The sequence below is a fragment of the Colias croceus genome, chromosome 19 (genome assembly GCF_905220415.1).
Source record: "Colias croceus chromosome 19, ilColCroc2.1".
In the NCBI taxonomy this organism is placed as follows: Eukaryota; Metazoa; Arthropoda; class Insecta; order Lepidoptera; family Pieridae; genus Colias; species Colias croceus.
Window position 1 is genome coordinate 2,868,839 of NC_059555.1, and position 11,465 is coordinate 2,880,303.

Below are 11,465 nucleotides of genomic sequence, written 5' to 3' on the forward strand. Positions count from 1 at the left end.
TCAATTTATTCATTTCTGTATTTTGTATAATATTTTGTTGTACTTTATATTTTGTTACATTTACGTTCCTCCATTATCTACAAATTATTATTTTCTAGGTACATTACGCTACACTGAATACCCTTGATGCTAAAAGGTGTACTGGTGTCGTACCAATCAATTCAGATGTTCTCAGCTTTGGTATGGATTTCAGTGGTGTTACTGACAGGTATTTATTTTGTATATATATTGATTATTTTAATACTGTCTGAAATTCCGATTTCCTTTTTTTTAATATAATGGAAATAGAAAATATATTTATTTTGGAAAACGGCAAAGACTATAAATTCATTTTAAATTTTTAATGCACTTCTTTTTTGCGCGTGTAGTGTTTGTATGGTATCTGATTTGGTCAAAGGCTGAAAACGCTTACTGAGCAAAAAAAGCTAACAACGCTAAAAATATCTAAATCGCGAAATTCGTGACGTCACTATAAATTAATAAAATGCTTGCTATTATAAATTCATGCTAATCATGATACTTAAAAAAATATATTCTTGTTAAAACACTCGATATGACAAATGAACATAATGATCATGTAGTAAATCCATACAAACAATTTAATTTTACGTTTCACACAAGTGCATCCGGGTAGTTTCTTAGTGTCGATTTAAATCAAAACATCAGATACCAGGCGAGCAGACGTTACAGGGAGATTGTTATTTCACTATGAACTTGTGCGCAATTCAGTTTACAGTTTACACACTGATGCAATTTAATTTCATTGATATGGAGGCTTTGCACGCGGCTTTCCATATCGATTTTGTCTCTTAACGATTGATATTTTGTAAATCTTTATCAAATTTAGGGATACGTGAAAATATATTGTTTTAATGCTAATTAAAGACGAGAAATCCATAGCAAAATGACAAGGTAAGTTTTTGAAGTGAAACTTCTTTATCGGGGTTGGAAAAAAAATTAGTGTAACATTTTTTCGTTACGCGTGACATTTTTCCGTTACGCGCCATTTTTTTCTTATTCCTACCACGCGTGACTCGACGTATTTCTGTAAAGTTGCGTAGAGTTAATTATTTTTTTTTAAATATAAGGTCATAAAGAAGTTTCACTTCTTACGTGTGTACACTTGTGACTAGTACACGCCACATTATTTCTTGTATGAAGATATACAATGCTATTTGAATTAATTATCAGCTGAGTTTGAAAATTTTGACTACAATTGAAACATAAAATAACTCTAATATAATATATCAATGGTGGACTAAGGAAATTAACTCGTATTACATGAATTCCAAATTAGGTAATTAATAAATAAACTAGGACATTACAAATTATTTTTATATAGATAAAAATGAACGAGATAGCATACCTTAGGCACGCCCCTTGTTTACAAAAGTGTCCCGTAGGCCGTAACTCATAACATTGTACCAGGATGCTATGGGTGGAAAGAGGTTTAGCGAAGCTTGTTCAATATTGCATACATACAGTTAGGAAATTGGAAACATTCATTAAAATAAGTATTTAAACTTAATAATTAAGACGTTCTCTTAAAATTTGGTATTGCCTGAAAATAAAGTGTGAATCTAGTGTTTGAAAGTACCTACGTCGATAGTTAATAATTAATATGGGTATAGGAAATACTATGCAGGTACTTCGATAAGAAAATATATTGTTTGTGATTGCTTGTTGGAAAAATGGTGAAATCTTGTCGTAAATGATTAAACACGAGTATTGTGTATCTCGAAAATAGGTAATACTTTCTATACCAAAATTGCATTAATTCAGTAATCTTGGGAGTTCCGATTTACACTATTTGGATACAAATGTTAAACTTTAAAAATCCATGAGACAACAAGTTTCGTGAGCTCCTCATCCACTAGGTACTTCCATTCTCTGGAGAAAGTCATAACAATATACCAGGTTGTCATAAAATAAAAGAGTTAACTGGGTAAAGAAAATCAATATACGGGAGAGCGTTTGTTTACATTACTTGCCTGTAAATCATAACAATGTACTCGGATTGCATCATTACATAGGAATAAATTTATTAATTTTTAACTTTTGTTTTATTTAATGATTTGGTTGCCATTTATAATTTTTCATAAAATATAACTATAATATCTATTGCTAAGATCTATTGTTAACTATCATTTTTAAAATATACCGAAGAAACTAAGTAACAAAAATGCCGCAGCATGTTAACAAAAATGCCGCAGCGCTTAGAAGGTTTTTCTTTATATAAATAATCATTTTTTATAATACCTAATGAAGAAAAGAGTGTGTACTTATGTACACGCGTTAGAAGTTATACTTCTTTGGCGTATGGAAAAAAAAAACTAGAATATACAACTTGAACATAGTTATCAATTTTCATACCACCTAGAACTAACTTCATGCTGTTAAATTTAGGTGTCGGTGTGCGCATCGTAAAAATTCACTCTCATCATTTTTCTCCATCGCGCCAATAGAAGTATAACTTCAAAAGTGTTTTTATTGTGTAACTAAAGTTTTCACTGAAAACGAGTTAATGCGGGTCAACGTGTTAACTAATTCCGGTGATGGCGCTATAGCTTCGTTATTTCCCATCTCGTCTTAAAGCAGTATTAATTCCACACATTATTACGTAATATTGCGTACCTATTAAGGAATTAATACTGCCTTAAGACGTTATGGTACAATGACGTATAACTTTAAAACATCATAGCGGTGTCCGCGTGATGGGTCTGGTATCAGGCGGGTCAGCTCGAAGCCGCGTGCGCGCGCCCCGCAAGCAGGTGTGGCCGGTGCCAGCGCACTGGACGCTGGAGGACGCCGCCACCGTGCCGCTCGCGTATACCCTCGCCTTCTATTGTTTGGTGAGTTATGATATCTAAATCTACCGGTAGTAGTTAGCTCATGTATTTGTATTGCCTTAGTTGCGCAATTCAGAACGCATTGTTAGATATCATTTTTAAGACATTCTTTGGGCCTAAGTTTTTCAACGCTATTCATTTGCTCCCATACCCATGCATATTTAGATTCTTACGCCATTTAGTTCTGGCAGTTAGCTTAGCATGATTTGGTTAGTAATTACGACGTTGAATTATTTAGTTCGATTTTTTCTACTCTTAAATCAATCGGCTGTATGAATATTTTCATTAGTTATTTTTTTCCTTGTGTGTTATTATGTGTTCTTAAAACAGCTATAGTTGCGCAGAACTTTTCTATTTGTCTGCATAAACAACATTTTCAAACCCTACAACAAAAGTTTTCACTCATTTATCTACAAACACACTGCTTCTTCAAAGACTTTGCTAGAAGGTCATTATTCACATTAATCAACTAGCACCTCACTAAAACTATTACAAACACACAGACAAACAAAGTACAACTGCGCCGCGGTATGCGCATCCTAGTACACGGTGGTACAGGCGCGCTGGCACAGGCGGCCATCTCCATCGCGCTTGCTTGCGACTGTGAAGTGTTCACCACTGTCAGCGATGTGAAGAAGAAGCAGTTTGTTAGGAAACTGTTTCCGCAGTTGCCAGGTAGGTTAAGGGAGAATTTTTTTTATGTAAATTTTGTTCTTATTGTTGAGAGTAAAATTTCAGGGTTGCGTCACGTCATGGAATAAGGCGATGATTTTGGTATCTTTGAATCTTGCCAAAGAAGTTTCACTTCTGAAATGTTCTTTTTTTCAATATTGTGATCGACTATAGTAATGAGATGGAAATAGTTTTGTCAAAATTTAATAAATTGTTTAAACAAATTGTACCTGATATTCAAATTCATTGAGATTTTCAACACTCAGCTAATTCCAGGCAGATAATCTCCACAGTTTAATTCTTATTATTCATCGATAAATAATTGCTCTAAGAATTATCTTTCTGTGGATTTAAAAAATATCCATCACAATTCACACTATGATGTCTATTTCAGAGGACCACATCGGCAACTCGCGTGATCACACCTTCGCCGACATGGTGCTGTCTCTCACTAACGGAAAGGGCTGCGATATCGTCATCAGTGGTCTCTCTAATGAATTCAAAAATGTAATTTCGACTAATTTATTCCATAATTATCTAAACTAATATTATCAGAGAGAAGAATTGTAGTTTTTAAATCAAATTGTAATAAATGAATTACAATTTCTAATGGTGATTTGAAATAATTCACCATTCAACTACTACATCAAATTATTCCTGGCTTTCACACTTATTATTTATATTTTATTTAACCATCTTCACTTCCTCCAATAAATACCTACTTAACTCCCTCCACTTAATTTACGATCTGTTTTGTCCTTTATTGCAATATTAATTTATTTTAATTTACTATTCCTCCAACCAGACGTCAATCAGATGCCTCGGCGAGTACGGCATCATGTACGACACAAGTCTCTTACACGACCGTGATAATTTCATCCTCGGGATGAACAGCTTCACAAAGTGCAGGTCCTTCGCTACGTTGGACCTGGCTGGTGTGCTGGCTGATGAACATGAGATGAAGGTAGGATTTTTTTATATTATGTAGGTAGTTTTATAAAATTCTATGGTTATGATGATTTTTGACAATTGATGAAGTAGGTAGGTGGGAAAAAGTATTTTTATTAAGTTATTATACTTTAAAAAGTATTTTCAAAGTATACCTAGTTGATTTTGATTTTGTTTTTGATCAAATGACCAAATTTACACCGGCAATTGTCGGACAATAAAAATAAATTCTGACTGAGTGGAACTATTTTTATATTATAGATTACCCGTGTATTATTATTTATAGAATTTTCGTACGCGTTTACGTTTAACTCAGGGTGCTATTGCCTCCCGAATGCGTTTTGATGGAAGCCGTTTTGGCGAACACTATAGTTCTTTATCTATACATATAATAAATCTGTAGAAGGGTTGATTCTGTATATTGAAAATATTGAAAAAATAAATAGCAGGGGATGTTACTGGATCGATACCAAAGCCAAATATATTTTGATTATAAAAATTTTTGTCTGTCTGTTTGTATATATTCAAACATCACGTGAAAACTAACGATTCTATTTCGATGAAATATGTAAACCAATTTACGATGATAACTAAAACTACGTACCTACATACTATAATATTTACAAAATTATTTACAAATAACTGATTGGAAGTTTTACAAATGATGAATATGAATAGATTTCTGTTGACTTACGACATGACACTGCGATTTATTTTACGTATCAAATATTGCATCGGCGTTGTCAAACAACAACATACTTGAAAAAAATGTTTTTAAAGAGCTAGCGCGCACGCAACTTTTTTCTCCGCAACTATTTTGTCTCTCCAGTCTCCACCCATGGGCTAGTATGAAAGTGCGCGCACGTAGCGACGCAACTCCCCATACAATTGATGGGAGAGTTTATATCTGACGGACAATTTAACATTTTAAAACAGTCAACAACATTCAATTTGTAATGAAATGCTACAATAGAGCGCGTTATGAACAGAGGCTGCAAGTGCTAGTGAGCGAGGGCATAGCGCGCGGCTACGTGCGGCCGCTGTCCCGCGTGGTGGTGGGCGGCAGTGAAGCAGCCCGCGCGCTGCGCCTGCTCGCCGCCGCCCGCCAGCGCGGCCGCGTGCTGCTCGACCTGCAGCCGCCGCTGCTGCACGTGCACACCAGGTGAGCGCACACTGCGGGGAGACAGGTCACAGCAGCGGGCAGGAAGCTTTCAATTAGTTTATTTATTAATTTTCTTATTCTATACTTTAACATGTTTATTCATTCATCAGTCAACAATTTTTAAAGTTATTCTGTATATTTTTTATTAATAAGCTAAATTCAAATTCATAGAATTTGAATTTAGCATGTTTATTCATTCACTCAATCAAACCATTCTTTAACGTATTCTGTATAAATTGACAAGAAATACAAAAACAAACACACACCCACACACACTTTTATATATTTGTAAAATTCGTAAGGATTTATTAACAGTCAAAATAACTAATAACCAGGGTCCAATACTCTGCCGAGAGCAGTCACATAATCCTCTCAGACGATGCAACATGCGCGATCCAGCTCGCCGACCGGCTCGCGGAGCGCGGCGCGAGGAACCTGTACATACAGACTGAAGCTTCTCGAATGTTCCACGTTAAACAGAGGTATTGTTCTAGCTGGGTACAATTTTGTAGACGTTTGAATAGATTTGATTCGTTCCGTACTACGTAGAATTGTAAGGTAGTATTGTTCTAGCTGGGTAAAATTTTGTTGACGTTGGAATAGATTTGATTCGTTTCGTACTACGTAGAATTGTAAGGTAGGTACTACGTATAATTGTGAAATTGTAAAAAAAGACGTGTGTCACTCGGGGACTGCCGCGGTAAAGCTATTGCATGCTATGCCTCCAAGCCCCGCCCGTCGGAGTGGGGAGCGTGAGGTTTTTTCGTTACGGAATTTCTGGATTCGGTCCCCGCGCTCAAGGCCCGCGATAGAAGCTATGCAATAGCTTAAAACTACGTAAGAATGTAAACTAGTGAATACTTACATATACTATTAACTTGTAGAAACTGCGTCAAAATGTAAACTTTTGCAAACTTGTAGAATTACAAACTTGTAGAAACTGCGTAAACTTGTGAACTTGTAAAATCTAGTAGATATTAGGTAAGAGTACGAACTTGTAAAAGCTTTTTGATAATGAACTCAAAATTACTACGTACAATTGCAAATTTGTAGAAACTTAATTTCTAAAAAAACAATTATTATTATTTTCCAGAATCTGGAAAGAAATGGGAATCCAAACGGTATACGATACAAATGGACTCTGGAACAAGAACTACATTGACACCATCATCAACAAGAGTGTAGTGTTAGGTTCCATAGAGAACATCTATGTGATTGTGACAAAGGAACAAACGAACGCAGATTTTACTACTTATATGGATAAGTTGGACGTTATTGTGAAGAAACATGGTCTGTCTGTTAAGTGAGTATATGTAAATAAATAATTAACTTTCAAATTAGTACGAGATGAATTACTCCTTCTAAGCTCTGTTGGGGATCAAGAAATTTTTAATTATTCAAGGGTAGTATTTAATGATCATAATTTTATTCAGACATTAATATTACGATTATTTGACGAATTGGTCATCATCATAATCAGTTTATCTGTACATGTACTAATTGTTTGGAAATTTTCCAGGAACGTAGTGGTGCTAGATGTCAATGGTAGCTTCGGTGACGATGCATTCACAAGCGGTTCCAATATTACCGTCATCAAGATGGCAGGAAACAACCAGGTTGGTGAAAATTCAAAGAAAATTTTTTTCGGAAAAATTAAGAAAATGTATTGCTAAGATTGTCATAAATAGCATTTGAAATTTAGATGGAATTGCTTTTTTTATAATAGCATCAAGCAACTAGTAAAGAGAGCTCAGCGTACACGTTTTCTTGCTGGTTACCAAACTTTTTTAGAGTTTCTGAAAGTTGGAGAGCAGTTTCTACCAGAGAAAACCCGGCAAAAAACGACGTGTGGCACTCGGGGACTGCCGCGGTAAAGCTATTGCATGCTATGCCTTCAAGCCACACCTCCGCCCGTCGGAGTGGGGAGCGTGAGGTTTCTTCGTTACGGAATTTCTCGATTAAGACCCCGCGCTTAAGGCCCGCGATAGAAGCTATGCAATAGCTTAAAAACCGTAATTTGTGAATTATATTCCAGAATGAGAACCGAGTATCATTCCTTACGGGACTATCTGCTCTAGATGGGCTCCCAGGGTCCATAAAGGCTTCAGGAGCCAGAAATTTGGAGGTACATCGAGTAAAGCCACGGTCAATGTTACAAGAGATCGCTAATATTGCAAGTAAGTGCATACCTTAATTTTAAATCAAACGCAAACAATTCGACTTCCTGTAAAAGGCACTTTTGAATGAAAATACCCTAATGCAATACTTACCATAATTGAATATTTAGCAAAGAAGTTAGAAAAAAGAAGAAAAAAGTACAAATTCCGAGAAACCATCTGTATTTTCGAGGAAAATAACGTTTTAATTTATTGCTATTAAAAAATTCCACAATTTGCAGATATCGAGCTTCCAAAAAATGTTATGAACACTGCGACATTAAAAGATCTCAGTGTGGACACAGTTAAACTTCTGCCAGTAAGAGCTTTCCTTCGAGATGAATATCATATCTTTTTGGAAGAGAACGAGATTTCGGAATTAACTGTTAAGAGGTTCGTGTATTTTAATTTAAATTTTAGAATATGCGATAATTAATATACTTACTTGTGTCGTTCAATAAATTATTTGGCTTCCTCACAAAGATCATTTGATTAATTAGGTTTTTGTGATTGATTATGTATACCTTTTTTTTGAGTTAAATTCATTTTAAATATCCTCTAACATTTATTTTAATAAAAAAATGTGTAAAACTTTACAAATCACTACAGAAATGAAAAAAAGTGTTTCCAAGATTTTGAAATACGCCTTTAATTTTAAAATCTTGGAACAACATACCTATGAACTAACATACTTAAACAAATAGACAACATTTTACAACAAAAATCAATCCCAATATGAAAAAAACGATAAATAAAACACAAAATTGACAGAATAAAAGAGATAGAAGAATCAGTATCGGACGTAACATTCAAAGAGTTGCGCGGTTTCGCCAACTTCTACTCGTACGTGGACACTGACGAGCTGCGCGGTACTACGGAGATGGCTTTCCTTTCCACATTAATTAAACCTGTCACTATGGTGAGTATAAACCAACATGTTATCTACACTAATATTGTAAAGTAAAAAAACTAATATTCTAAAAAAAACTTTTTTTGTTTGTTTGTTTGTTTGATTGTAATGAATAGGCTCATAAACTACTGGCCCGATTTGGATGAAATTTGGCACAGACAATCTTTAGACCCTGAGAAAGATAGGCTACTTTTTATTGCGAAATATGTACCACGGGCGAAACCGCTAGTAATAAATAAATTAATAATTTCGCGTGATTTGTTAATTTTAGATTGTTATGTTTTATTAGTGTCGATTTTGCATTATTTTGTTATTTTTGAAACAGGAGGACGACGAATTCGACGTGAACCAAAAGTTCATATGCGTAGTACCGGGAGTGGAAGGACATCATTCACGGTTTACTACAGCGTGTGAACGACTCAAGTTACCTGCACTTGCACTACAACCTGGCTTACAGTGGGATACAATAGAGGATATGGCCGCTAGGTTTGCTAAGGTATTTTATTTTATTTATTTATTTTATTTAAATTCTTTATTTAACACACACAAAAAAGAATAAACACAAAAATAAAAACAAAACAAAAAGAAAATCATAACATGTTAAATAGGCGGCCTTATTGCTAAGCGATCTCTGCCAGGCAACCTTTGGATAGGATTTGTCATACGAATTAAAATTAGATGGGTGGTGTTAGGTAATGAGTTTGTTAAACTAGATTTATAATAGATGACTTATGATCGAGGCATTCGATCGCTGTGAGGTTTGCTAAGGTAATATAAAAGAAATTGAGATATGAAGATGTAATGGACGAAAACGCGTAAATGGAGTGCTAGGTTAGTTAAGTTCATATGCGTAGTCCGGTGTATAGGATTCGCGCTTTACGACAGCATGTGAACGACTCAAGTTACCTGCACTTGCACTACAACCTGGCTTATAGCGGGATACAATAGAGGATATGCCCGCTAGGTTTGCTAAGGTAATACGATTGTTAGATTTATAATAGGTAACTTATGATCGAGGCATTGAAAGAGATCGCTGTGAGGTTTGGTAAGGTAATGTGAAAAGATTTTGATAGGTCAGTTTTTAGTTAGACCAGACGCAGGAGGTGGATGCTAAGTTTCTTAAGTTACACACTAGTTAGTTTTGTGATGAAATGGCTTGTTGGTAATAAATTCAAGGTTTTCTACGATAAAATAGTTTTAAAATCGTGTCTGGTGTTAAAGAACACACAGGATAAGACATTTCAGTATGTGAAAAGATGGATTTGAAGAGTTCGTTTTACGCCAAAATGGGAAACATGGGAATCATTTATTTAATAGAATATTTATTATTTTTTACAGGTTTTATTGAAAAGAACAGGCCTGAAAGGTAACTTCTACCTTATGGGCTACGAAAGTGGCGTTATAGTCGCGTTGGAAATGGCAAGAATCTTAGAAGAACATGGTATGTACTATATAGGTTCTATCATCTATAATATTAAATTAATTAAAACTGTATTCATATTTTTATTATTTGTTGAGATAAAGGAAATGAAAAAAAAGAGTGTGTGTACACGCTGTATTCATAATTCATATTTTTATTATTTAGAAATTAAAGACTTTTTAACGGATTTTAAACGCGATTTATTCATTATATTATTTTCCCGACTTTTCGAACAATTTACAGCGAGCGTGGTCTCCCCGTGACCGTTTAAAATCCGTTAAAAAGTCTTTAATTTCTAAATGTAATACTCGCGTAAAACCAAACCCCAGAAAATACTATATTTTTATTATTTGTTGAGTTAAAGGAAATGAAAAAAAAAATTAGTGTGTGTACTTGTGTACACGCGTTAGAAGTTATATTTCTTTGGCGTATGGAAAAATACTAGAATATACAACTTGAACATAGTTATCAATTTTCATACCACCTAGAACTAACTTCATGCTGTTAAATTTAAGTGTCGGTGTGCGCGCGCATCGTAAAAATTCACTCTCATTATTTTTCTCCATCGCGCCAAAAGAAGTATAACTTCAAAAATTGAATACAAAAAATACTTTATTTCATTAACAGGTTTAACGGGCACAGTATTCTGCGTGGGTGGAACACCAAAAGAGATAGTAGCTGAAGTGAAAGAAAAGTTAAAACACTTCAAGAGCGACGAAGAGTTACAAGATAACGTCGCCTTGCACATGACCAAATTGATACTTGGAGACAAATTTGACGGTCACTTAGATTTCATTAACAACACAAGTACTTGGGAAGAGAAACTAGATGGCTACGTCAGATACCTCTCTGGTCTAGTTCCTTTATCAACACAATATATTAGAGGAATAATACACGGAGCATATTCCCGTGTTAAGCAAATCCAAGATATTCAGATACAACCACATGCACTTAAATCCCAAGTGATTTTCCTTCGCGCTAAACTGTCTGCTAATATCAACGATTTGCCTCAAGACTATTCTCAAGTTCCTGTGGTTTTGTACGAGCTTAGTGCTCCATTAGCAGATGCTGCTAGGGACCTTAGATGTTCCGCCATTGTTAATAGACATCTTGATGAAGAAACTCTTAAAGCATTTGAAGATACAAACATTTGTGAAACGTACTCCTTGAACGTCTATGAATTGATTTGATGATATGTGTTTGATTTTTAATAAATAAAACAAATGAAGTATACAACAAACTTCGTTTATACCTTCTTAAGGGAACTCCTGATAAAGAACAATATATTTTTCTAAAGAAATTAGATTTTTTATTTTCCCTCACAACATAAGTAAAATAAGTATTTAAA

At 34.7% G+C, this 11,465-nt stretch overlaps 1 protein-coding gene across 2 annotated transcripts in view; it reads left to right on the top strand.

The window, feature by feature from the left end:
- LOC123700058 (fatty acid synthase-like) overlaps window positions 1–11,417 on the top strand; it is a 35,841-nt gene extending 24,424 nt beyond the window's left edge. For both annotated transcript variants that reach the window (XM_045647169.1, XM_045647170.1), the window contains 15 exons: window positions 99–208; window positions 2,702–2,852; window positions 3,353–3,524; window positions 3,916–4,028; window positions 4,327–4,485; window positions 5,459–5,631; window positions 5,967–6,113; window positions 6,725–6,934; window positions 7,151–7,247; window positions 7,667–7,808; window positions 8,030–8,180; window positions 8,559–8,706; window positions 9,023–9,193; window positions 10,036–10,138; window positions 10,745–11,417. In XM_045647169.1, coding sequence (XP_045503125.1) covers window positions 99–208; window positions 2,702–2,852; window positions 3,353–3,524; window positions 3,916–4,028; window positions 4,327–4,485; window positions 5,459–5,631; window positions 5,967–6,113; window positions 6,725–6,934; window positions 7,151–7,247; window positions 7,667–7,808; window positions 8,030–8,180; window positions 8,559–8,706; window positions 9,023–9,193; window positions 10,036–10,138; window positions 10,745–11,307 — 2,610 coding nt within the window. In that variant the 3' untranslated portion in view covers window positions 11,308–11,417. The remainder of the gene's footprint in view (window positions 1–98; window positions 209–2,701; window positions 2,853–3,352; window positions 3,525–3,915; window positions 4,029–4,326; window positions 4,486–5,458; window positions 5,632–5,966; window positions 6,114–6,724; window positions 6,935–7,150; window positions 7,248–7,666; window positions 7,809–8,029; window positions 8,181–8,558; window positions 8,707–9,022; window positions 9,194–10,035; window positions 10,139–10,744) is intronic.
- The last annotated feature ends 48 nt before the right edge of the window (window positions 11,418–11,465 follow it).